Source organism: Nematolebias whitei, chromosome 19 (genome assembly GCF_014905685.2).
Source record: "Nematolebias whitei isolate Nwh7 chromosome 19, NemWhi1, whole genome shotgun sequence".
In the NCBI taxonomy this organism is placed as follows: Eukaryota; Metazoa; Chordata; class Actinopteri; order Cyprinodontiformes; family Rivulidae; genus Nematolebias; species Nematolebias whitei.
In genome coordinates this window covers 11,344,358-11,371,820 of record NC_056516.1, presented here as the reverse complement: position 1 = coordinate 11,371,820, position 27,463 = coordinate 11,344,358, and the positions used below count along the sequence as shown (strand labels likewise).

At 41.9% G+C, this 27,463-nt stretch overlaps 1 protein-coding gene and 1 long non-coding RNA gene across 2 annotated transcripts; both read left to right on the top strand.

Moving 5' to 3' along the window:
* The first annotated feature begins 221 nt into the window (after positions 1-221).
* On the top strand, positions 222-621 carry LOC119425259. The gene is made up of 3 exons (XR_005187556.1): positions 222-253; positions 332-511; positions 590-621. It is a non-coding gene; the product is annotated as an uncharacterized LOC119425259 (long non-coding RNA).
* A 12,197-nt stretch (positions 622-12,818) lies between these two features.
* On the top strand, positions 12,819-22,650 carry gpnmb (glycoprotein (transmembrane) nmb). Its single transcript, XM_037692754.1, has 12 exons — positions 12,819-12,957; positions 13,667-13,822; positions 13,896-14,057; positions 14,595-14,768; positions 16,767-16,928; positions 17,002-17,319; positions 19,438-19,497; positions 19,580-19,777; positions 21,636-21,741; positions 21,855-22,075; positions 22,155-22,245; positions 22,369-22,650. Exons 1-12 carry the CDS (start codon positions 12,891-12,893, stop codon positions 22,520-22,522), a joined length of 1,869 nt encoding a protein of 622 aa, XP_037548682.1. The 5' UTR covers positions 12,819-12,890; the 3' UTR covers positions 22,523-22,650.
* Positions 22,651-27,463: the final 4,813 nt, after the last annotated feature.

Below are 27,463 nucleotides of genomic sequence, written 5' to 3'. Positions count from 1 at the left end.
AAAGATTCAGGAAACAGAGGCTATCAAGCTATATTTTATTATTTAAAACGGTGTAGGTTGTATGATAAGATCTAAAAGGAAAGAGAGGGTTTAGTATTATTATTATTTATTTATTTTTTTGTCATGCGGTCCACACTCCTTACCAGTTGGTGGCGGTAATGCTTCCTTCAGTTGTTTGCCAACAGCCAATAAAACAAGAAGAAGAAGAAGAAGAAGAAAAAGGAGGACTTCGCTGAAGCAACGCTTATGTTTGGTAAAAGCAGCTCAGCCTGAACTTAGTCTTGGTTATCTGTGCCTGTTAATGTTTGTTTGTTTATTTACCTGCCTCCAGAGTGGAACTCCCTGAGCCTCCTGAGAAACACTCCCCTGAGATCTGAGAACTACTCACCTGAGACCATCTGCACGCTGCCTGTCTGCCTCCTCCACAAACCTGTAAATATTCACCTGTACACCTGCACCTGTAAATACACCTGGAACCTCACCTTCAGAGCTGAAGACTCTGCACCCACCTGTAAGAAGGCATTACACTCCCAACTTACCTGACGAATCTGCTCCACAGAAAACTAATCCTCGTTCTTACCACTTTCAGATCCCGACCCCATCCTTCCCTGGTTTAAATAAACATTTTATTATAAACTTTTCTGAGCCTGCTGTTGTTCTGGGTTTACCCACATTGACCTCGTTTAAAACCTGATAACATCGGGCCGAATGCGTCCCCACGAAGACAGAAGGTAAGGAAAAGGAACAGAAACACATTCAAGAAGCTCTTCAAACATGTGGATATCCTAACTGGGCTTTTGTCAAGTCAGCGAGGAAATCTACAAAACACACCAATAAACAGAAAAAGGAGAACAACAGACGGGAAAAACATTGTCATCCCTTATGTTGCTGGAGTATCAGAGAAATTCAGAAGGATCTTCAACAAACACAAGTTCCCAGTACATTTCAAACCCAGCAGGACTCTCAGACAGAGGCTGGTCCACCCTAAGGACAAAACACCCATACACAAACAGAGTGGTGTAGTGTATGCGGTCCAGTGCAGCGAGGACTGTCCAGACCTCTACATTGGAGAAACTAAACAGCCTCTTCACAGACGCATGGCACAACACAGGAGAGCCAGCTCCACAGGACAAGACTCAGCTGTTCACCTCCACCTCACAGATAAGGGACACTCTTTTGAGGACCAAAATGTGCACATTTTGGACCGAGAACACAGATGGTTTGAGAGGGGGGGTGAAGGAAGCAATTTATGTAAAAAGAGAAAAGCCATCTCTTAACAGAGGAGGAGGCCTCAGATTTCCACTTTCAAAAACCTGTAATGCAACTTTAAAACTGATTCCCAGCCGGTTTTCACACCTGAAGGGAACAGAGGGGCCTCGTCAGTGAATTAGAGGAACAAAAGACTCTTACTGTTAATGTTGTCTAGGTGTGAATTGCCAATCTACATATGTGTGTGTGTGTGTGTGTGTCTTATCTCACTCAGCCTTATAACCTGAATCTCTCACTCTCTGCTCTTTGAATTGAGAAAGCTCCTCGGATGAGGAGCGAAACGTCTTCTGTTACAAATAAAGTCCAGTTGTTTTTGTATTGAATGCTTTTTGAATATAAGTTGAGTACAACCAAATCTACATGGTAAAAGGTGTCACTAATGACGCAGCCTGGTAACCATGACAATGCATTCAGCAGCAATGCAGTTAGTAGAGATGCAGGCGACACTGGACCTCTACTAGCTTGTGTTTCAGCACTTTGACCTAAATGATGGGGGGACTGGGTGGTCCTCTCACATCCCAGCCCGCTCTCACACTTTATGGCGTGATGTGCTACAAAAACTTTATTTCATGTTGCCTCTTCTGTTTGCTGGTTTTAACAATTTCAAATATATTTCATATAATCCAATTATACACTGAAAGGCTCAGATTTTAACCAACTTTTGTAATAATTATGTAAAATTTAAGTACCCACAGCATAACAATGTACATTAAAACCATCTTTCACCTAAGGAAATGTTTTTATTATATTTAGGTTTAATTTCTTTAAACGCTTTTGCATACATATATATTTACACAGTTTAAAAACAGCTTAGAAAACAAACGTGTTTTGGACTTGAATTTAAGATAAAGTTGATTATCATTCCCATCATTATGAAAACATTTGGAAAAAATAAAAAGAATCATAGTTTCAGTTAATCTTTCAAAATAATAGTTATTTACACCTGTACATGTTCATATGCTCCTACATATAAATGTATTTGCGTGGCACCATGTGTGTTGTTCATGGTGACTCTATGACTGATCAATATTGTGCTAAATAATGTTTGGCAGAACACTCTTCAAAAATGGCCAGGCTATTGCTTTAATAATAAGACATGAAGCAGCAGGAAAAACTAAAGCAGGTACAGTTGAAGATAAACTAAAAATATTCAAAAGTCCTCGAAATTCCTTCATCCTAAAACTGTATTAATTTATTTGTAACAAAGTGTCAGTGTTTATTTTTTCTAAACAGAATTCACATTTTTTTGTCAAAATAAATATTGATGCATTCTCAGTTGTAACCAGCAGAGGGAGACATTCAACATGTTCAACATCAGCAGAGCCACAGCTGGTTTCTTGACTGTCTGACTGAGGAAACAAATAATATTGATACATTGAAATATTTGCTACATATACAGTGTGTTACATGAAGACAACACAACTTTGACTGAAGAGCTGGAAGCTGTCTTCAACAAACATCCACAGACTGCTGATACTGATCAGGTTTGTTCACTTCAGGCAATTCAAAGGTAAATGTGTTTATTTTTTTTAGCCCTGCAGTTTAAAACTGTTGGAAAAAAGAACTACACTCCTAATACATCTCAAATTTCCATAAAGTTTGTTTCCAAAGAGTCATAATTTAATGCAATCTTTGATCAAGAGTTCTTCAGGCTTTCAAAGTTTTCCTTTGAACTTTGGCCACTTCTTCTCTCTTTTTGCCCAAACAAATGAAAGAAAAGTTGTTAGAGTGCAGTGAACCACTTCCTGATCGAATGCATCTTTTCAGGTGAAGAACCTGAAATCGTCAGTGAAGTGGGTAAAAACCAGTGCTGCCTCGGCCTTTTTCTCTAGATCAACCAGCTGGTGGAGTTTTGTTTGGGGGGTGGGGGGATGTGTTATAACTCCAAAAATAGAGAAGCATACACACCACACGTGCACACACACATACCGTAATTTCTGGACTATAAGTCACTACTTTTTTCACACACTTTGAACACCACGGCATATTTAATGCTACGGCTAATTTATGAATTTTTTTCTTGATGGGCTAATGAGCTTCATGCCACTAAAACATTTAGCTTCGTCACACCCTGGGGCTCACATAGCTGCCCAGTACACATCTCTCTTGGGGGGTGGGGGGGAGCAATCAATGACTTCCTGGTAGACTACTGTTTTTTTTTTTATCAGCTGTGTTACAGGCACTGTTCAGAAAAAGCAAACATTTAATGTATTTGTGCATGTTACCGGTACATATTTAAGTAAAAGTTAAAAAAATATATTTCTGTGTAAATATCTCATGTTACAACATGAGCACCTGCAGCTTATAGACAAGTGCGGCCTATTTATGTAAAGGTTTGTTTTTTTTTTTACTTTATTTTTAGCGTGCACTGCTTATATTCAGGTGTGCTCAATAGTCCAGAAATTACAGTGTATGGTACTAGACTTCTTAACAAACAGACCACAGTTAGTGAGGATCCACAACTTCTCCTCTTCCACCATAACCCTCAGCACTGGCTCTCTTCAGGGATGTGTGCTGAGCTCCCTCCTGTTTACTCTGCTCACGTATGATTGTGCAGCTACCCATCAGCACTTTGTTTGGCTTTGTAGCTGTTTTAAGTGCTTTATAAATAAAGTGGTATGGTATGGTATCCAGGCTGTCACATTGTAAAGTTTACAGATGATACAGTGGTGGTGGGATGCATCCCAAACAATGATGAGTCCAGCTACAGGCAGGAGGTGGAACACCTGGAGAGCTGGTGCGAAGAGAATAACCTTTGTAAGGGTTTTATTATGTTATCATTTTAAACTGTTTCATGATTTCTGCACTTCTGTGCATATGAAGCAAAGAAGATTCTGGAAAAACAGTCCACGTCCGAGCTGATAGTAATTCTCTGTACTTACACAAGCTGTTTTGTAAAACCAGAAATATCAAGGTTTATACATATCAACTCATATTTCATCAATCTTACACTGTCATTGTTTCTCTTACCTTTAACTGATACAAATGGTATCAGAAACTCATTACAGTAAACATTTAATCAAAATGTTCTAAGATCACCTTGCCCTCGTTTTGTAATCTGCCTAATCAAAATGTCCAGTTTTTTCCTTCTTCCTGTGTGAACAATAAAAGACGAGCAGATGTGGAAAACCTTTGGAGTTCACAGTGAGCAGCATTAGAGGTTGTGACACTGTGAATTTCCCTTTTTGCAAAAAGCTCGGTTGAAAATCTTACCCTGTTGTCCTGTGTGGTTCTTTATATTTCTAGGTACGAGAAATACTTAACAACCTTCACATCAATGTGATAAAGACAAAAGCAATGATTGTGGACTTCAGAAGGAACAAACACACCTACACCCCCCTGAACATAAGAGGATCTGCAGTGGAAGTGGTCTCCAGCTACAAGTACTTGGGTGTACACATGAATGACAACTTCAGCTGGAGCAACAACACCACCAGCCTGATCAAGAAAGCTCATCAGAGACTCTACTTCCTCAGGCGGCTGAGGCGAGCTGGTCTGGGAAGCTCAGTCCTCACCTCCTTCTACAGGTGTGCAGTGGAGAGCATCCTGTGTTCCAGCATCAACATGTGGCATGGAGGCTGCACAGCTGCAGAAAGAAAAGCTTTGCAGAGAGTGGTGAAGGTTGCACAGAAGATGTTGGAGTCAGTCTCCCCACCAACACAGACATCTACACCTCCAGATAGGTTAGGTTAGGTTAGGTTAGGTTAGGTTACTTTATTTATACCCAAGGGTAGATTTGGTTTGCAGTGGTACAGAGCATAAGCATACGTCCATGCGTACACACAATGTTAAAAGTAAGAACACCTCAAATAAACCAAGGAAGAGGGCCACCTGCATCATGAAGGACCCCACTCACCCAGCACACACACTTATTGCCCCACTCCCTTCAGGAAGGAGGTTGAGGAGCATTAAGTGCAGAACCACTAGACTGAGGAACAGCTTCTACCCTGAGGCTGTTATACTCATGAATCTCTAACCAGAATAATCACTGTTGAAAATCACATCATGTTGCTGCTGATCTGTTTCATATTGCTGCTGATCTGTTTCATATTGCTGCTGAGCTGTTTCATGTTGATGTGTTCATGCGTGCTCATCTACTCACACAGACTCATGTTCGTGCTGCTGTTTGACGTAATGTTTTTATGCTATTAGTGCTTAGTGTATTTTTAGTTGATGTTTTTCTTAGTTCATATCCATCCATCCATTATCTTTTACCCACTTCTTCCATTTTGGGTCACGGGGGTCGCTGGTGCCCATGTCCAGCAATCACAGTGCGAGGGGCGGGGGACACCCTGGACAGGTCTTCAGTCCATCACAGGGACACAGAGACAAATGAGACAAACAACCATTCACTCTCACTCTCACCTACATACAATTTAGAGTTACCAATCAGTTTAACATGCATGTTTTTGGTCAGTGGGAGGAAACTGGAGTACCCGGAGAAAACCCACACATGCACAGAGAGAACATGCAAACTCCACCCAGAAAGGCCCCCGGACCGGGATTTGAACCAGGTACCTGCTCACTGAGAGGCAACAGCTCTACCAGTTGCACCACCGTGCTGCCCTTAGTTCATATCTTAGATCTTATTATTGTTTTTATTTTACATTTTATATTTTGTTGGATGTAACTGAGACCCTGTGTACACAATTTTATTTTACCACATGTACCACATGTGGTGCATATGACAAATAAAGAAACTCTAACTCTGAAATCCAGTATAAACACACACATACTGTAAAAGCTTAAAGCGTCAACGAAGAGGTCGAGTTCTTTCCATAATGTGGTCAGGTGGTAGCTCACCATCAATTGTAGAACGTTAACGGGGGTGACAATAAAACCTGACCTAAAAGGTCAAAAACATAAATTAAGTACATAGTCAAATAAATTAAATTAGCTTTAGCTTAAATGGTTTGTAACCATTATAAAAAGCAAACATGTTTTCAATAAATGCTATATTTCATAAGCATTTGACTTCATAATTCAATTAAGGCACATTTTCAAAATGTTTACTCAAAATCTGTTAGTTTTAAGGCTAACAAAGGAATCAAACATTCAATTTAAATCACAGTTGTGCAACAGGTTCAAAATATGTAGCTACCAGCAGGGCCGGATTTAGGAGGATGGGGGCCCCTGGGCTGGAGTCAGGATGGGGGCCCCTGGGCTGGAGTCAATATATGGGGGCCCTATATATATATATATATATATATATATATATATATGCTTGCATCATATTCTAGTTTTTTTTTCATATTCTATGATTTTTTTACAGCCCCCTGTTCTCAATAAAAGCAGAGGTGGGTGCAAATGAACAATTTTCATCTTCTAGACCAAGGTTTGTACAGAGAACATCTTGAAAAATATGAAGAACAAAATACAGATTTCCATTTATTAATGACACTTCTGCATTCATCTTATTTGGAGGAACTAGAACCACAAACACGACCGACATTTACTCAAACACAAACCATGTAACCCAAATAAGAAAACAATACTCAACCCAGAAAAGTTAGAAACTTTGAGCCTGTCTCATAATGTAGACATGCAGAATTTTTGTTTTGTATCTACAATCATTTAAATTTTTACTTTAATTTAGCAGATAAACTTTAAAAAAGACCAAGTTTGTTTTCAAATTATTTCACAGCCCCAAAGTTCTTTCAGTCAGCCTGTCAGTTTAGGCATTTTGTTTGTCGCCTCTTTGTCGCAATGCTCTTTTTCTTTTCTCTTCCTTCTTTTCTGCGCTCCGCTGTCATATTTTCTGTTGTCCGCCATTGTAAAATAATATTCCCTGACGCTCCTCCCCAATGCGTAAGATGCGTCAAAAGTGGACCAATAACAAGCAAGCATTCAAGATGGACGTTTGCCAGAACAAATTGGAACATTTTTCATCAGTGCTGTCAAAATCATCATAGTCATTGATTAAATTCTGACACTGTCCATTCACAAAAACATAAAACATCCTTCGGGGCCCCCGAAATGCCGGGGCCCCGGGCTGCAGCCCCTGTAAGCCCCTGCTAAAATCCGGCCCAGGCTACCAGTATAATTTAATTAAAACTGAGCCAGTACTAAAAACAAAACCACCACTGCCGCTGGAACGGTTTAACAAAATGTAACAAACATACCTTAAAATAGTTCAAATAAATTCAACCAAAGATGTCCTTTAATTACTAAAGGTATGGCCTTTTATTCAGTTTACTTATTGAGTAACTTTATTAACATATTAAATAAATGCATGGTTGGGAAGTTCATATTGACCAGGGTAAAACACTAGCCAAATCAGCCGTTAGCTCTAAGGAGTCTTGCATTGTAAGAGCTCTGATTTTTGTTACGGTGTTAAAACAGCAACTAACACGTCCAACAGTATTTTAAAATAAAAAGGCAGCTTACCGTTGAGTAGATGATTGAATACTTTCAAATTTCTCTGATTGTAGATCTCGCCAAAGTTGTAGCAACAACAGCAGAGTCGCACACGGCCACGGTGAGCAGCAGCTTGACGCAGCAAGCAAGGAGTGACCTGGTCCGGTGTTCTGTCGGGTCCGGACAGAACCATCATTCGGTCCAAATCCTGACCAAGTGACCTCTGTCTTAAAGAGTACCTGCAGCCAGCCTGGTTGTGAGTGTCATGCAGCACGATCTGTTCCCGGACAAAAAATAATAATCTGGTCTGGGACTGGAAGTACACGATCGGTACTGATCAGTACAGTTCACGTTCAATGTGCCCCAGGGCGCAGATATCTGTGCCCATAGTCTTCCTACATCTTGTAACGAAGCGGCACAACTGTCTGTGCATGTACAATTTTTAATGAGAGTCTATGGACTAGATTCTTGCGCCCCCAGGGGCTGGAAATAAGTCCCTAATCAAAGACAACGTTTCTGAAAGAAACAACCTAACTCATCGTTAACTATAAAATATTTATCTTACAGAACAAAAAAATGTATGCATATATTTCAAAATATTTTTATTTTATTATTTCATTTTTATTTGATTTTTTTTTAAGTCTTCAGTGTACAATGGTGAGGGGTTTCAGTGTGTGCGTGTGTGTGTGTGTGTGTGGGGGGGGGGGGGCAGCGCCTGAGCACCCTCTTTTGAGGAGCCGCCACTGCCCCCCAGCAGTGCAATCATGTAACCTGGCACATTCACACCAACCTGTCCTGCACAACTATTTTCAGCTGAGGTGTTGTGGGTTGAAAACCTGAGAGATGCTTTCAGGAAGTGAACGTGATTCAGAATCTGGAAATGAAAGAGACAGAAAAGGCCAGAGGAACAACTGTCATCCTGAATCCATGGATCCCATGGGGTCTGGGAAAAGTCTCAGGGTTGAAATAAAAAAATTTAATTTCTCACATAAGAAGTGTCATTTCTACATTTTCTGACTGAGTCTCTGGAAGATTCCTGCATTCCTCCCCCAACATAGGATCAGATGGAGGAAGTTGGGGAAAAGAGAGAATTCTGGGACTTGTGGTTTCTAGTTCCACAAAACATTTAAACTGAACCCTCATTCAAATTTCGGTGCTTTTGTGTATATATTTAAGAAAAGAACAAGTGCAGCCCAGTTTGATACAGTTGTAGCTTAAAATAGTCAGTCTTTATGTTAACTTTACAAGGATTAACTGAACAGCTTGACTTTAACAAAATGCCATTAGACCAAAACACATGAAAAACACACACCATAAAAACACTGCAACTGCCCATAAAAGAAAACTAAAAAACAGGACCCAAATCCAAAAAAACCATAAAGTGTTGTCTTCTAATATTGTTCGATTGTTCACACTGCTCCCTCCCTGGGCTGCCACCTTACCGTGGTGGAGGGGTTTCAGTGTTCCAATGATCCTAGGAGCTATGCTGTCAGGGGCTTTACGCCCATAGTAGGGTCACCCAAGGCAGACAGGTCCTAGGTGAGGGACCAGACAAAGTGCAGCCCAAACACCCCTATGATGAGTAAAATAAATGGACTTGATGTTCCCTCGTCCTGACGTGGGTCACCGGGGCCCCACTCTGGAGCCAGGCCTGGAGGTGGGACATGCAGGTGAGCGCCTGGTGGCCGGGCTTTTACCCATGGAGCTTGGCCAGGCACAGCCCGAAGAGGAGATGTGGGTCCCCCTTCCCATGGGCTCATCACCTGTGGGAGGGGTCAAAGGGGTTGGGTGCAATGTGGGATGGGTAGTGGCTGAGGGCGGGGACCCTGGCGGTCTGATCCTCGGCTACAGAAGCTGGCTATTGGGACGTGGAATGTCACCTCACTGGTGGGGAAGGAGCCTGAGCTGGTGTGTGAGGTTGAGAGTTTCCAGCTAGAAATAGTCGGACTCACCTCTACGCATGGCTCTGGCTCTGGAATCAGTTTCCTTGAGAGGGGTTGGACACTCTGGAGTTGCCCCTGGTGAGAGGAGCCGAGCAGGAGTGGGCATACTTATTGCCCCCCATCTTGGTGCCTGTGTGTTGAGGTTCACCCCGGTGAATGAGAGGGTGGCCTCCCTCCGCCTATGTGTGCGGGGACAGGTTCTGACTGTCGTTTGTGCTTATGCACCAAACGGCAGTTCAGATTATCCATCCTTTTTGGAGTCCTTGGAGAGGGTACTGGAAAGTGCACCTCCAGGGAACTCCCTTGTTCTGCTGGGGGACTGCAATGCTCACGTGGACAATGACAGTGAGACCTGGAGGGGTGTGGTTGGGAGGAACGGCCCCCCTGATCTGAACCCGAGTGGTGTTTTGTTGTTGTATTTCTGTGCTCGTCATGGATTGTCCATAACGAACACCATGTTCGAGCATAAGGGTGTCCATATGTGCTCTTGGCACCAGTATGGGATACCGGGCCCTTTGATACGGGCTGTTTGGTCCCTGTATGACCGGTGTCAGAGCCTGGAGTAAGTCGGGCTTGTTTCCGGTGAGAGTTGGACTCCACCAAGGTTGCCCTTTGTCACCAATTCTGTTCATAACTTTTATGGACAAAATTTCTAGGTGCAGCCAAGGTGTTGAGGGGATCCGTTTTGGTGGCCTTAGGATTATATCTCTGCTTTTTGCAGATGATGTGGTCCTGTCGGCTTCATCAAATCGTGATCTACAGCTTTCGCTGGAGCGGTTTGCAGCCGAGTGTGACATGGCTGGGATGAAGATCAGTTCCTCCAAATCCGAGGCCATGGTCTTGAGTTGGAAAAGAGTAGAGTGCCCTCTCCGGGTCAGGGAGGAGGTCCTGCCCCAAGTGGAGGAGTTCAAGTATCTTGGGGTCTTGTTCACGAATGAGGGAAAAATGGAACGTGAGACTGGAAGGCAGATAGTTGCAGCATCTGCAGTGAAGCGGGCGCTGTACAGGTCTGTCGTGGTGAAGAGAGAACTGAGTCAAAAAGCAAAGCTCTCAGTTTACCGATATATTTACGTTCCTACCCTCATCTATGGTCATGGGCTTTGGGTTGGGACCGAAAGAACGAAATCTCGGATACAAGCGGCCGAAATGAGTTTTCTCCGCAGGGTATCTGGGCTCTCCCTTAGATATAGGGTGAGAAGCTCGATCATCCGGGAGGGACTCAGAGTAGAGCCGCTGCTTCTCCGCGTCGAGAGGAGCCAGTTGAGGTGGCTCAGGCATCTGTTTAGGATGCCTCCTTGACGCCTCCCTGGTGAGCTGTTCCGGACATGTCCCACCGGGAGGAGACCCAGAGGAAGACCCAGGACACGCTGGAGGGACTATGTTTCTCGGCTGGCCTGGGAACGCCTCGGAATTCCCCCGGAGGAGCTGGACCAAGTGGCTGGGGAGAGGGAAGTCTGGGCCTCCCTAATTAGACTGCTATCCCCCGCGACCAGTCGGAAGAAAATGGATGGATGGATGTTCACACTGCCAGAGCTGCATGTCATTAATTAAATCAGGTTCTAATTGGACCAGAGGTTTGTGGAAGAAGCGGGGCGATGCCCCCGCTAGCGGCAGTAAACATTAATGCACCTCATTCACAACTTTAAAGTCATTTTGGGGGACTGGCACCTATTATTCTAGACCTGGGAAGTGAGCCTACATTGAACTTTCTAGTCTTTGTTTTATTATTTTGGGATGGGGCCACGGCTTCATCATCTTCTGTCTGCGTCTACTGTCAGGTCTTTTTATTCTAATAGACAGTTAATAATAATTGTTCTATTGTTTATTTTCTCTTGTTTTGCACCAGTATAATAATTTCTTTGTACAGCTATCAATTTGTTGTGCTGTCTGTCTGTCGCCAGCCAGCCAGCCAGCCAGCCAGCCAGCCAGCCAGCCAGCCGCTCGCTCGCTCACTCACTCACTCACTCACTCACTCACTCACTCACTCACTCACTCACTCACTCACTCACTCACTTACTTACTTAATAGTTTATATTTTTGCAATATAAGACAAATGAAAAGACCAGATTCTTGTGTGTGTGTGTGTGGGGTGGGGGTGGGTTAGTTTTTTATTTAATAAAAACTATGAACTATGCAGACCTATTTTTTAACTGTGGAAAAATAGGCATAAAGTTAAAGTGAGTATATTTTACTCCTTGTACATATTCCAGCAAAATAAATGACAGGAAAACTGCTAAAACTAATTAATTTTGTCGTTTGTACAACAACCAGTAAAATTCAGTTTGATATTAGTTTTGGTCGAAAGAGCCGCTGTGGAGGAACCAAAGAGCCACATGTGGCTCCAGAGCCGCAGGTTGCAGACCCCATGGTCTACATGCACATCATGATTGCTCATTTTATTTCAACACTTTTAGATTCAATCGTTCTAAATCATCTAACATATAAACGTGGATATATTTTAATTTCTGGTAGCCTTTTATTGTGTAAACTATGAGGATGATTAGAATCTAACCCTAATCTGCATGAATTATTAATCTCTTCATGGAACACACTCAGTTTAGCTTCTCCTGGTTCTGGACTGATCCCTCGGTTCTGGCCTTTGTGTCCCGTCTCTCCTGTGATCACATCAGGTCACGTGATCTGCTCCATCATCCGTCTTCCTTCTGCTTTTAGGGGCGCGCGACGTTTGTGGCGCAACCTGGACGCACGCGGTCCCGGAGCTCGCGCGCAGTGTGGTCAGCAGCTCCACGCGACCAAAAATAACTAATAACTGAGTCATATGAGCATCTGTCACGCATGGACTTTTATTTCAATTAACAAAGAGCCGACATGAACTTTTAAAGAGGAGGGAGGCCAAACCACGCGCGCGTCAATTCAATTTTATTTCATAATTGTATCACTTAAATTCTTAGAACAATTAAAAAAAACAGTTCTTAGTCACAAAAACAAGCTTTAAGAATAAAAGTCTATCAAATAATAAAAAAAAGAAGTAACGTGAACAATATTTAATTTATTTTCCATATAATCAGATTTTCTAAATAATCCACCAAAATATGATCAGAAAAATAGAAACGATTATAAATATTAGACATTTATCTCAACATCTTTTTCAAAGTTTCATGACAAGAAAAAGAGGAAGTGAGGAGTCTCTCGTGAGTCTAATGGGTGAGGAGGTGCCTCTCGTTTGGAGAGCATCACGTGCTCGCCCAGACTCAATTAAATCAGCTCAGGGGGAGAGGAGAAGGAGCAGAGGAGAAGGAGCAGAGGAGGAGCAGGACAGGGAGCAACTGCCTGTTCCAGACCTGACAAGTTATTGAGCAGATGGAGATGTTGTGCGTGTCCCTCCTGGCCTGTGTCTGTTTGGTTCATCAAGCTGATGGAAGAAGAAGTAAGTCTTTTTGAAACATTTACATTTATTTGAATCAAATGTTTTGTTCCAAAGTTGATGTAAAATCCGTGTCCGCTCTGTGCACTCAGAGTCCCATGAATCTAATTAAGGCTCAGACTGCAGCTCATCACCCTCACATTATCTCTCTTCACAAACAACAATTTAAAAAAAAAACTTTTTTATTTATTGCATTTCTTTAATTTTATAAAGTTTTACATAGCACAAACTCAATGTCAAACCATCTGTTGGGATTAAATATAACAAACTGTTAGGTTATTATAATTATTATGATAGAAAAGTACACTTTCAAAAAGTGTGCCATAAAATGAGATCATGTTTGATTTCTCTGCTCCAGCAGATACTTTCGTTGTTTTTCCAGATACTTCTGTTGTTTTCCTGTAATTTGATGGAATTTCTTGTTTTCCACCAAGGCTGAACACTCAAACACTGTGTGCTTCGTAACAACACAAATTATTTAATAAAACTCTTTTTTTAATCCTTTAATGAATTGAGGAGATTTTTATTCCCAGATTTGACTCTCAGTTCATTTTAAACGAGCAGAGCTGAGTTTCAAATCAGACTTTTTCTGACTTTTATTTTTGCTCCACAATATGACGGTTTAAATGGATTTATTGCTTGTATTATAAAAATGCAGTCCTTATAGGACGAACGACCCTTTTAATTTGTATCTGCTTCCCTTTCTCTCCAGTATACGGTGACATCTTCCCTCACAAGCACTCAGCAGCGCAGAAGTTTCCATTTCCAGTCCCTCCCATCCCTGGCTGGCAGCCTGACACCAACCCCTGGGATGATTACCTCTACCCACCCCTCAACTCAAAGCCAAGCAAGCCCATGCATCACAGAGGTATACCAACTGTTGTCCTCTTTTTGAAACACACACTTGTGTGTGTTGATCATCAACGTCCTTTTCTCTGCAGACAAACCCAGAGTCCGACTGACCAGTGACAGTCCAGCTCTCAACGGTTCGCTCATAACCTTCACGGCGAGGTTGGAGTATCCTCCGTGTCAGAAGGAGGATGCAAACGGGGAGCCCGTCTGGGACGAGCGCTGTGAGGACGGTGCAGAGCTGGAGGCCTCAGGTGCTGCAGAGGCCATGACAAACACATCACCCCACACAACACACACCTGCAACTCCTTCTTACTTAATGTGACACAGTTTGGAAGCAGCACAACAAGTTTGACTGAATTTTACACAGTGACCAAGAGTCATGACAAGTCTAGTGAAACAATGAGCTGAAAAGAGACGACAGCCTCAGATGTCAACCTTCTTCATGGCCAACAAGTTTTTATCAGGGGCTTTTATTCCTTTTATATTCATAATAAATGATCAAAACAAAAACATGAGGTTCTCATTTCAAACATTTGCTATGAACAAAGTAAAGTCCTTTAAGTCCTAATAGTTGAGGAGCAGCCTGACCAGAACAATTCAAGAACTTCAGTTAATTCTCCTCAGTCTGAAGGTTTTACAGAAAAAACCTTGGATGGCACATATAAATATAAATACCCCCCCACAAGATCCGATTTGAACTCAGAAATGCAAAAGAAGTGTAAAAAACTTAAATCTGTCTCTAATTGTAGACAACTCATGTTTTTATTTTGTTTTTTCTTTTGGACAGCAAACGGACAGGTTCGATCTGGTTATGTGTACAACTGGACTTCCTGGCTGGATGACTATGGTTTTGGAAAATGTCCAGATGTGAAAAAATGCAACGTGTTCCCTGATGGGAAGCCGTTCCCTCAGAACAACAGCTGGAGGAGAAAGAGCTACGTCTACGTTTGGCACACGATGGGTGAGTTTAATTAAACATCCCTCACCACATTTCGCCAATCTTAATTTAAAACCTTGAAAAATACTTGAACAATATCGCAAGATGCCATCTTGACTCTCAGTTCCAATCACATCAAATTCGAGCGGTCAGCTCTCAGACTCAGACGCTGCATGAGCTGAGCCGTAAACTGGACAAGATTTCTGAGAATCGCAGGCCACTTGCAGCTCCTGGGACTCACTGGTGGAAAGGAATCGACCTTGGAGAAGCTACAAGCTTCCAGCAGTGTGACCACAAAATTTGGCTGTTTGGAATCGCCAGTGAGACGTACCAACAGAACTTTGAAGGCAGACATGGAAATCAAGCAGAGGCTGCCTGACCCAAAATAATTGTGTTATCTGAATTTGACCTCCCCACTCGGCTTTGAATTGCCCAGCTATTTCAACTTCTCCTGGTTGTTTATGTGAACAAGAAGCTCCGCTCCCCCCCCTCCCCCACCCCCACCGTTCCCCTCCCGAGGACATCTATGGATCTGTGTCAGAGTTGAGCCGGCTGAAAGACACTGTGCCATCTTTATCAGGACTATGGAACTTTCTGGCAATTCAATTCAGTTTAATTCAATTCAATTCAGTTTACTTATATAGCATCAAATCACAACAAAGTTGTCTCAGGCACATTACAGGAACATTCACATATGGACCTGTAACACAGCTCCTCTGCAACACGACTCAACTCAGCTCGGTACGCTTCCAAAACCTTTTCTACCGTCACTTTTTCATGGAACCGGCATCTTTTTGGGTCCCTTCTTCTCTGCGGTACCAAGCGAGCCGAGCCGGCAGCAAAACATGACGTCAGAACACTGTCGGTCACTGATTGGTCAGGGGGCGGAGTCACTAGAGGGGTTTGGGAACTTTTCTAAACACTCGAGCCGTCATTTGCAATTACCGGTGTTAGATCTCGAGGAGCAGCTGGACCTATTTTTAAGATTTTCAAAACAACAATGACAACACTGCGATCTAATGCTGAAGTGCAGGCATTTTTTGGGCTTGGTGGGTGGCCAACAACAAAATTCAGAGCGAGCTAGATGGAGCTCTGCTGGTCCCCCTGGTCCTCTCCACCAGAGCCTCGGAGCCCTCTCAGGCCGTCCAGGGTTCATCTCCCCAGCTCCACTGGTCACTGCGGAAGATCCTCTGTGCTGCCGAGTCAACTTGGGGTTCGGGCTCTGGGCCGACCAAGGCGCATGACGTCAATTTGAACCCGCCCACTGGAACCGGTACTGAAAGCATAATGAAGGGGCTATGGAAACACAATGTGTACAGTACCGAGCCAAGTCGAACCGTGCTGTACTGGTACTAAAAGTTACTATGGAAAAGGGGCAATACATAGAAAAGCCAATTAGTAAAGTTCTCTATCTAAGGAGGCAGCAGACAAGTTGAATCTTGGCTTTGTTGCAGTCTCCCATCCTGAGCAAGCACAGTGGCAACAGTGGAAAGAAAAACTCCCTTTTAACAGGAAGAAACCTCCAGCAGAACCAGGCTCAGGACAAGTGGTCATCTGCTTTGACCGGCTGGTTTGAGAGGACAGAAAGGAGAGACAGACGAACACAGAATGGTAGATCCAGATGTAGGTCCAGGTGTACCTTCATGTCCACGGACAACTCACTGCCCTCCTCGACCTCCTCATGCATAAATGTATCATGATGTCATCAGTATGATGCTGTTTCATGTGCTGAGGTCATTTTGTTGCAAGTCTGTGTCCCGTCTAGGACACACTGCGAGATTAGATTCTTTTACATCTACACTCCTTGTGTTTCTTTTTCTTTATCTGACAAAGATACTGTGCCTCTCGAGGCCGGCGGCCTCCTCCGTCACTTCCGTCTCCCCATGTCTATGTTTCTCTCAGATGGACTGTACTGAAATGGAATTTTGTTGCGTTTCGGTGCAATGAAAATAAAGCTCATTCTGAATTATTTTTGGAAAACTTTTCCCAAAACAAAATCATTCTTTCATTTGTTTGTTTTAGGTCAGTACTTTGAGAAGTGCGATGACTCATCATCCAGTGTGACCATCAACACCACCAACATCCCTCTGGGGGCAGAAGTCATGGAGGTCATGGTCTACAGGAAGCGCGAGCGCAGGAAGTACATCCCTCTCGCCTCCGACGACACCGTCTACATGATCACAGGTGGAGATGAAAACCCACTGAGCCTCATATTTCAGACAAAACACTAGAGCTAACAGTTCATCCTGTCCGTCAGATAAGATCCCCTTGGCGGTGGACATCTCCCAGAAGTCTCAGGTGAACAGGTCTGTTTTCATTCGTGGCGAGGACGTTGTCTTCAAGGTCCAGCTGCACGACCCCAGCGGCTACCTAAAGACGGCAGCTTCTGTTGACTTCATCTGGGATTTCAGCGATGGCAACCAGCTGGTGACGCGCCGCGACGTGGCCACGCACACCTACAGCACGCTCGGGAACATGAGCGTGAAGCTGGTGGTGGAGGCAGCGTTCCCTGCTGCGTGTCTGCCCACCTCTGCCACCCCGACTGCAAGACTTGTCACATCGCCCCCTCACAAAGGTACGGAGACAACCAGGTGGGGTTCCACTGGGCGTGTAGAAGCATTTGGAGAAGACTAAGACTGCTTTCAGCATTCAAGCTTTTCAGAGATTTTTCACCAAAAACTGTTGAAAATATCACCATGAAGGCAAAATATATTCCTCAAGTAAAATGGTAGTTTTGTTTACTGTGCGTATAAATGACTGTTTCACTTCAGATGTGGTCCTGAAGTCAACCAAAGCAGCTCTCTATACTCACAATGTCACCTTAGAGTATTTATAGGAAATGCCTGGGGGGGGGGGGGGGGGGGGGGGGGGTGGATGTTTTAATAAATTCTCAATTATTGCTTTAAACAAAAGTTTGGATTGTTTGAAGTGAGGCTCTGTGGAAGGATTATGAACCATTAGCATTTTACCTGTTGTAGATAGATGTTTGAACAGCCCCCACTGAAATAAATACCAGATTATTATTTTTAATAATAATAATAATAATAATAATAATAATAATAATAATAATAATAATAATAATAATAATGGGCAGCACGGTGGCGCAACTGGTAGAGCTGCTGCCTCTCAGCGAGCAGGTCCCTGGTTCAAACCCCGGTCCAGGGGCCTTTCTGGGTGGAGTTTGCATGTTCTCTCCGTGCATGCGTGGGTTTTCTCCGGGTACTCCGGTTTCCTCCCACAGTCCAAAAACATGCATGTTAGGCTAATTGGTAACTCTAAATTGTCCCTAGGTGTGAGTGAGAGAGTGAATGGTTGTTTGTCTCGTTTGTCTCTATGTGGCCCTGTGATGGACTTGCGACCCGTCCAGGGTGTACCCCGCCCCTCGCACAGTGATTGCTGGACATGGGCACCAGCGACCCCCGTGACCCAAAATGGAATAAGCGGGTAAAGAAAATGGATGGATGGATGGATAATAATAATAATAATGTGTATGTGCTGTCATCATTGTATGTTTTCATACCATGGCGAAATTGTCTCTCTGCTTTTAACCCATCCACCCCCAGGTGGAACATTGGGCAGTTTTTGAAAGTGCCTGTGGAGCAATTAGGGATAGGATGTCCTGCTCTGAGACACCATGAGATGTGCAATGACTGGGGATTGAGCCTGGGACTTTCAGGTCCCGAGTCAGCTGCCCTGCCTCTACTCCATCTCGGCCCCCTAATGGTCTAACTTTGAGCTGTGCCTTCTCACCCAAAGGGGCCATCACTGCCATAATAAAACTGTTTGCATAAACCGCTCAGAAATTTTCAAGATTGGCATTTTCCTTCAGATTAAGTTCATTCAAAGGGTTATCTAGAACAGGTAAGATACTACTTGTTAACCGCCTGTGTTAGTTTAAAGTGAGCCACACCTAAGAGACAGGTTAGCTTCGCTTTGTGCAAAAACCAGAAGGTAAAAATAAATGAAAATAACCTACTATGGATAATTATTTAACAAGTTATAGTTAGTCTGATTTTGTTTAATCAAAGAAGTGTTCAAGTCTTAACTGGTCCTCAAATCAGAAATTGGTTGTCAAAGTGGACTTATGGCACCAGTATTGATCAAAGCATTCTTGGTTTGAGTTCATTAACTCCTGCTCTTCCCTCCACCAGGAAAGACAATGTTTCATGGCTCCAGATGTCCTTTATGGAGGACAGGCATCAGTTCAGCTGAGCTGCAAACATCCAGCACAGAGGACACATTTGTAATAAATATTAAAATCAAGGTTTCATTGTGACTACTTTGAATAAAATAACAAAGTCCATGCTCAATACTCCAGGTATACAATCCAACATTTTTCACTCAGGTCGTTTGGACAGTTTCTTTTTGTGCTGAAATGTTTCATCTTCCATCCAGAAGGCTTCATCAGTCAAAGAAACACACAACACAAAACTGATTCTTCCTCCAACATCTTACTCCAAAGTGGAACAAACCAGTTATGTTGGTGCTAAGATGGTGTCTTTGGCACGCCCCCTCCTCTGTTGCCAGCCCTCTTCCTCGTCGACAGTCATGTCAAACTGGTTTAAAACCAAAAAAGTCCAGATGACCTGACTGAAAATTGTTGGATACTTTGAATAAAAGACAGATGTTGGTCAGTGCATCAGATATGATCAGAGGTTAGTTTATTAATCTGTTTTTGTGTCTGCTCCACCAGAAACCTCCACACCTCCACCTGTCACCCACACTGCTACAACTAACGTGCAGACGACACCCGGTGAGATTCCACACTGCGTCATAAGTTTGTGTGTCACATCTTCTGATATGTCCACTAAAGTCCAGTTTGCTTCTTGTTTCAGCACCACCCAGCACCCGCCAGCCTCTTACCTCCTCCTCCACTTCCATGACTACGGGGTCACCCACAACTGAGCGTCTTCCTCCCACGGCTTCCTCCGAGTCCAACAGCAGCCCCCTGCCCTGGCTGCGCACCAGGCATCTCAGCAGCGAGTGTTTCTGGTACGCCTACGGGACCTTCACCGGCAACATCACCATCACTGGTAGGTGTTAACGCCAAAACGTGACGTTGCATTTGATGGACGTGTGGTGTCAGACCTTTTTCTTCAGAGTCACTCAGGAGAGTGGCACTAAGTGTTGCACCGAGTCACCAGAGTTGGACCCTTTCAACCAGCACATGATGCAAAACGAGTTCAATGTAGCCAAACATAGAAGTAATCATTTAACAAATGAAAACAAGTTCAGCCAACAGAAACAGAGACTGAAGAGACATCACAGGTCCTGTTAAGGGTCGAATCAACACACAGCTGTCTCTTCAAACTCTTCATTTACTATTCATCTGAGATGCATGCTCATTTTATCACTTGCTGCAATGAAAGGATCGATGATGGTCTCATTTTTATGTTTATCCGTTTGTCCGTTAGCAAAATATCTGCTGAACCAGTTGATAGATTTCATTGAAACACTCAGAACACCTAGACAAATTGATTTCCTGCGAAAATGCAGTGCTTATTGAAGAAGAACTTGATGAAAAACAGCTGAAATTAGCTAAAAACATGCTGAAATGTAGCTGAAATGGAAGAACAAGCCTAAATTAGCAGAAGAAAGCAGAAAGAACGCATATTTGCTGAATTAGGTTTAAACGAGCAGAAATGAACACAAAAATTAGGAAATTAGCTGAAAAGAAAGCTGAAACGTAGCTGAAAAGGCAAAAATAAGCTTAGGAAGTGGATACAACGGGGATGAGCAAAAAAAATGTGGAATTAGCTGAAAAAGCTAAAATTAGCATCAAAAGAGCTAAATAGTAGCTGAAAGAGCAGAAAAAGCTGAAAGGAGCATAACCAGATGAAATTAGCATAAATATGTTAATTAGGCTGAAAGTAGCATAAATAAACATGAAAAACTTGAATTTACCTGAAAACAGCTGAAATTAGCTAAAAATACTATAAAGCTAACTGAAAATTAAAATAAACTTAAATTATCAGAAGAAAGCAGAAATAACACAAGTTTGCCGTTAGGCTTGAGCACAAAAAAGTGTAAATTATCTGACAAAAGCTGAAATTTGCAAACAAACAAAAAAACACAGCTTAAAAGTAGCTAAAACAGCAGAAAGAAGCTTTAATTTCCAGAAGGAAGTGGAGAGAACATATTTTTGCTGAATTAGGCTGAAAAACTTTAAATGAGTGCAAAAAATTAGGAATTAGCTGAAAAAGGTAAAATTTGCATAAAAACAGCTAAATAGTAGCTGAAATAGCAGAAAAAGCTGCAACTTGCATAAGCTGAAAGGAGAACAAACTGAAATTAGCCGAAAGAAGTTAGAAGAAGCACAAAAATGTTGTAGTTAGCTGTAAGAATCTAAAAGGATCACAAAACAGCTGAAAAAAACAGCTGAAACTAACTGAAAGTAGCTGAAAAAAGTTTAAATTTGCAGAAAGAAGCTGAAGCAGAACAAAATGTCAAAGGAGCAGTAAAAGGTTGTAAACAGATCGAAAGATTTGAAGGATGGAAGATAAGCTCAATTCTTTTTCTATGAGGAAAAAATGAAAAGGCTAAATGTTTCAAAAAGCTAAAGTTGCACTAGTACCAAAAGTCACAGCAGGATTGTGCTGAAGGAGCTGAACGTTTTGATTTATGATTTGTTGAAACAGCACAAAAACTGTGGAACGAGAAAGATGCTGAAAAACGTACGGAAGAAAAATGGATCACAGTAGTGTGAATGCTTCATAAACATTCACACTATTACTGAACGTACGTTTAGTTTTTTAACCTTTGAAGTAATTTAAGATGACTCACGCCTTGCAAGGCGATGGGCAACATGCATTCCTTCAAGGAATGCTGGTTTCACCCTTTAAAGATGATGATTACGGATTTCAAACACATTAACGGGTTTGTTATGCACAGAACCAAAGCACCAGTTGAACAGCTGGCCAAAAAGTCTCATTGTGGACGTGTCAGCAGCCAGAGTGACCAACACTGACGTCACCTTCCAGGTGAAATGTGTGGGCAGGTGCGAATATACTTATTTTATTCACTGACTACATGTAAAGGTTCGTTTTGACGATGAGAGCAGGAGTGCTGCTTGTACAACGTGTCTGACTGCAGCACCTTCCATGCCCTCAGCATCCCCACCTCAGCCTGCACCATCGTGTCAGATCCTAGCTGCTCACACGTGTGCAGCGTCACGTGCGACGACGTGCCCCCGTCGGCAGAGTGCGAGGTGCACCTGACGCGACGGTTCCTGGAACCTGGCACCTACTGCGTGAACATCACCCTGGAGAACTCCAGCAGCATGGCACTGGCCAGCACCACCATCACCATCAGCAAGTCTCAGGAAGCTGCTGGTGAGGAGCGAGAACGGATCACACTCACGTTCTTAGTTCTGTGCAAATTTCATTCTGTCTGGTTGCTGGTACCTTGCAGGGCCTAAACCCCCCAACACTGCAGGGGTGGTTCTGTCTTCATGCGCCGTCATAGTGGCTGTCTTTGCATTCATCGCCTATCTGGTCTACAAGTGAGTGGTCTTCACTTACACTTCCTGTAAACAAGTGATGAACCAAGATGCTGATTCATGAGCAAGAAAAGCAAATAGCTCGTTTTGTTTTTTGTTAAGCAGATATTTTATTATGTCTGTCAGGCGTCACAGAGTCTACCGGCCCATCCAGAGGGCACTGGTTGCGGATGCCCGAGGCCATGTTGGGGCTGCAGGTCACATGGTTCGCCTGAAGGAGTCACTCTTCCCGTCCAGTGAGGAGAGCCGTCACCTGCTGACTGAGAGACATGCTCTGTAGGATTGAAAGAGCAGCATCCATTCCAGTTCTCCACTTTAAAACACCATTGAGTAGAAAGCAAATGCTTAATTATGGAGAAAAACACATCAGTAAATAATATATATTTGTGTCTTAGTTTAGTTTTATAAAGCTTCAGATCATTTCAAGGATTCTGTGGAACTTAAGCGATATCTTACCTGTTACAGATAACTCATTGAACTGCTTGAGTTTATTTTTGACCAGACTGTCGAGGTCAAATCTGTATTAACTGCAATCTCAAAAACCTCTTAGAGGCACATGCAAAGAATAGTTGAGAAACTTTTACATTAGATTGTTTTGCATTAAGACAGAAATGATATTCTTGCAAGTGCCTCAGTCTGACAATGATGAGCATGCACATGAAACACTTGGTCTCAGGCTTGCTCAGACCAGCTGTTAGATTGGCAGTTCAGTCAGAAATGTGTTATTCTTTCCAAACTTGGGTCCTTCAAAATGCTTTCTACAACAGGTAAGATATTGTTTAGAACACTTCCACAGAACCCCACTTCAAAAGAACTGACGTGCCACTAAGCTGCCCACTGCCCCACCAGGGTGCACCTCAGGTGGGATGGGTTCAATATGGAGAACTAATTTTGTCATATGGAAACATACATTGATGACAACAGCACATATACTTATTATACTTATATTAAAAGCATTGGTCCTCTGGCAAAAAGCTAATTCTAATGCAATATGTTTTATTACTAAATAAGTTTAATTACTATGTGAATGCTGTATTAATATTGAAATGTAAGAAGCTCAGTTAGGTTGAAGCTTTACCCGTGTTGGATTAAATTGTTGTTCATAACTTCTGTTTAACAAATACTTTGCAGAACTCTCTATCTCTATATAGATATATATAGATAGATATGTGTGTGTGTGCGCGCGCGTTTTAAAATAAGCTTTAAGACGCAAGACTCAAAGACTAACCCTAAAAACCTTTTATGCCTTTCAATAAAAGTGATCAACCAACAGCTCATCTCTTGACTGATCAATAGTTCTAATTAAATAAACAGTTTCTTTTATAACTGAACAGAAGATGTTGGACAAACATCCATCCAGTATCTTTTACCAGCTTCTCCCATTTTGGGTCATGCGGGTCGCCGGTGCCCATATCCAACAATCACATTGCGCAGGATGGGGGACACCCTGGACAGGTCTCCAGTCCATCACAGAGACAACCAACCATTCACTCTCTCACTCACCTAGGGACAATTTTGTTACCAATCAGCCTAACGTGCATGTTTTTGGTCTGTGGGAGGAAACTGGAGTACCCAGAGAAAACCCACGCATGCACGGAGAGAACATGCAAACTCCACCCAGAAAGGCCCCCCAGACCGGGATTTGAACCAGGGACCTGCACGCCAAGAGGCAGCAGTTTTGCCACCGTGCTGTCCTGTTGGACAAAAATGCTGGGGACAATTGTTTTAGTGAACTTGTCCCCATTCATTTCATCACTGCACACGTGTCAAACTCAAGGCCCGAGGGCCAAATACAGCCCTCGTTAACATCTGGCCCCACCAAGATGATGTTTTAAAATCAAAACATTTTATTGCTTCTCATTTTACTTAAAAAAAAAACTCTATATACTTTATTTAGTGAAGACTTTTTGTGTCAGCCAACATTGAAGCTGAAAATTTTTTTTACCCCATAATTTTTCATTTCATTTAGCCTTTATTTATCCAGGTTAGATCTGTTTTTGATGCAGTAAATGTGACCGAGAACAAACTGAGGCCGATGAAATTATTGAGGAACCTTGAACCAAGAGATGTCCAGTATCAGACTGGAGTTAATGTACTGACAGAAAGTGACCCTTAGTTTGAAAAAAGTTTTTAATTTCCACCCCCATGACACCCAATTGGTTTTTGAAAATTTGAGAAATCCTTTAAGTGTGCGTCAATAAAGTATCATATCGGAAGAAAAATATTTGTTAATGAATGGCATTGTGTTGGAGCTGAGCACTAATATTACAGAAACAAGAGTGCAGACCTGCTTTTATGAAATATAGTGCAAGGTTTAAAACACACTGTTGTCATTTACCCCAATTGTTTGCACATTAATAATTCATTTACTATAAATCAGATGCAATGCATTATGGACTTCTTAAAACTGGCTAGTTAATGCCAGAGCCCTGAAAAAAGAGAGTTGCGACACTCTTTGAACTCGCCGATACGCGGTCACGTGGTTCATGCAGCTCCCCATAGTTCCAAAAAGCTCATCGCTGTCAGTCATTTTGAGCGGCTGCTGGCGCAACATAACACAAAAATCGACTTTTCTTACTTTACCTGACGTCTTTCAGTAATTACTGAGCAGTAACGAACTGATTACTTAACCGATTATTGATTATTTCACAAACTATGCATTTTATCAAAGCATTTTTAGAAGCGGCTGATACATTTATCATTAAATTTTAGAAGGAAACGAGACTGCAAACACATTTTTGTTAGAAAAATAATGTATATGCAATACAATGATCAATATAGCCATATCGGTGTTTTATAACGTTACACACGATAAAAAAAAGATCAGAGTAACACCTGTTATAAAACTATTTGTGATGTTCTCTGCATGAGAATACTCCACCTTGTCCTCCATGCAGCATCAGATCTGCTCCAGCTTACCTCAGATCATCTGGATGAATTCTTGATTTCTATAGAAGATATTAATTCAACCTTTATTTAAACAGGTTAGTCCCATTGAGCCACGAGGACTCATTTACAAGAGAGACTGAATATAATTGTATTTGTCGTTTTTTTATGGCAACCAAGTACCTGATAACTGAGTTGATTGTAGCCTGACGATTGTAAAATTGTATCTCATTGATTAAAATGTTAATTTAAATGAAACTGTTTCTAGTTAAAATCATAACAGTGACAAAATAAGTGTTAACTGCAAAAATAAATTTCCAAACAATTATAAAATATGTAAAATGTAAAGCAAGCTTTAATAAAGTACTTTTACTACTATTTATACTGTTTATTAATGACATCATCTCAAGTCAGCAGGAGCACCATCATCATCACCACAACAACACAAAGTGAGAGCTGTAAATTTAATCTGCACAAACATTTTCAATCAGGGCTCAAAATGTTTAACTGTCAAAGAAATGTGCAAGAAATAAACTGATGTCACTCTACAGGCACATTTAGAGAGAGGACAGTTTACAGAGACACAGTCAGGACGTGTGAGACTGAAGGAGGTTCAACCATTTGTTCATGGACCAGAACCAGATGAGAAGAACAGCAGAACTTCCACTGACCAGTGATCTGACCAGTGATCACACATGTCGTTCTAAATTAAACTTTGGTACGAACAGTGTTAAATAAGACATGTCATATTTTTTATTGAACAATAATCTTCATTCTAACAGTGACGTTGTAATTTCAGAGACTGAGGAAGAAACAGAAATGAGGCGAGTGAGATGAGGGAAAGATGAAAATGTGTCCTCAGAGGACGGGCACATGTCAGGATCTGATGATCCAGGATCAACAGGACCAGGAGGATGGATCAACAGGCAGTCAGGGAACAGAGATGAAAAACCTGAGGAACAATTAGAACAAAAAAATACATAAGCAGGACAGAAGAAACTCACAGACAAAATTAACTCAGTCCTGCGAAGAAAAATATTAACAATGGAAAATAAATTGGCATATTTTTACAAAAGATCAGATGAAGACAACTGGCATGAAGAAGAACTTCCAGCTCCATCTCAATGAACCTGTGATAGTTTAATAAGTTTTTTGTTACTGTTCTACAGTTTATTGATGCTGATATATTCTTGGTAATAATTCTTATTTCTTGTTCTGTCTTGAAAGAGTCTCATCTCAACTTGACCCATGATTACCAAACACTAAACTAATAATATAAAACTAATGTAAATGAACAGTCCTGCAGTAAATACCAACTTTGTGAAGGTTATGGTGTTAAAGTGATTTTATTCAAACATCTTGATTAAGCTGTTATTGTTTAATAGAAGACAGAAAATGAGATCTTCTACCTTTGTGATACTTTGAATGCAACATTCAGTTCATGAAGTCATTCTCCTCTGGTTTACCTGGAAAACATGAAAACATTGACTCATCTCCACAATCACGTTTTAATTTAATGATAATGTCACAATTTATGCTGCAGTCTTTGACAAATGATCTATAACTTTAAATTACATCAGTCTTGTTGTCATGTTGTCATCATTCTTTGTTAAATCAGGTCTCTCTTGTAAATGAGTCCTCGAGGCTCAATGAGATTTACTGTAGAAATAAAGGTTGAATGAATCTCTCAGGAAAAAAGACCAAATATTTTCTAGTTGAGTTCAGTAACTGGAATTACCATAAATTTAAAAAAAGGCCACCTTTCAAAATGTAAGCAGTAATAGATATTTAAAAAAGTTGAATTAGAAATCGACCAGTTTAAACCGTCATGTTGCAGAGCAGCTGCAGTTAAAACACAACTAGTAATTTAACATGTTTCATTAACTAAAACTGGCGACATGAAGTATTAAAGTGGATAAATTGAGGTACAGAACAGTTAGATAACGCTTCACAATGGAGAAAAAGTGTCGTATTTGCATTAACTTACCGGAAAAACACGGAAAATGAACTACGTTCAATGCTGAACCCGCTGCTGTTTGGAACTCTTTGCCGCTTCATGACCCACGTGACTTCCGCATTCCATTATTTCTATGGGAGTCTATGGGAGTGTCGCAACTCTCTTTTCACAGGGCTCTGGTTAATGCTAAATACTCATGGCAGTCAAAATCATAAAAGATGCCATAAAGCCCAGTTCACCTTAATGTTTCCAACACAAACAGCACCACACGTCTGTATCACCTCATGAAATCAGAGAAACCACAACTTTTTTCTTCCGTTTTATTCAGAGGCATTTGACAAGTGGAGCTTTGTGTGTGTGTGTGTGTGTGTGTGTGTT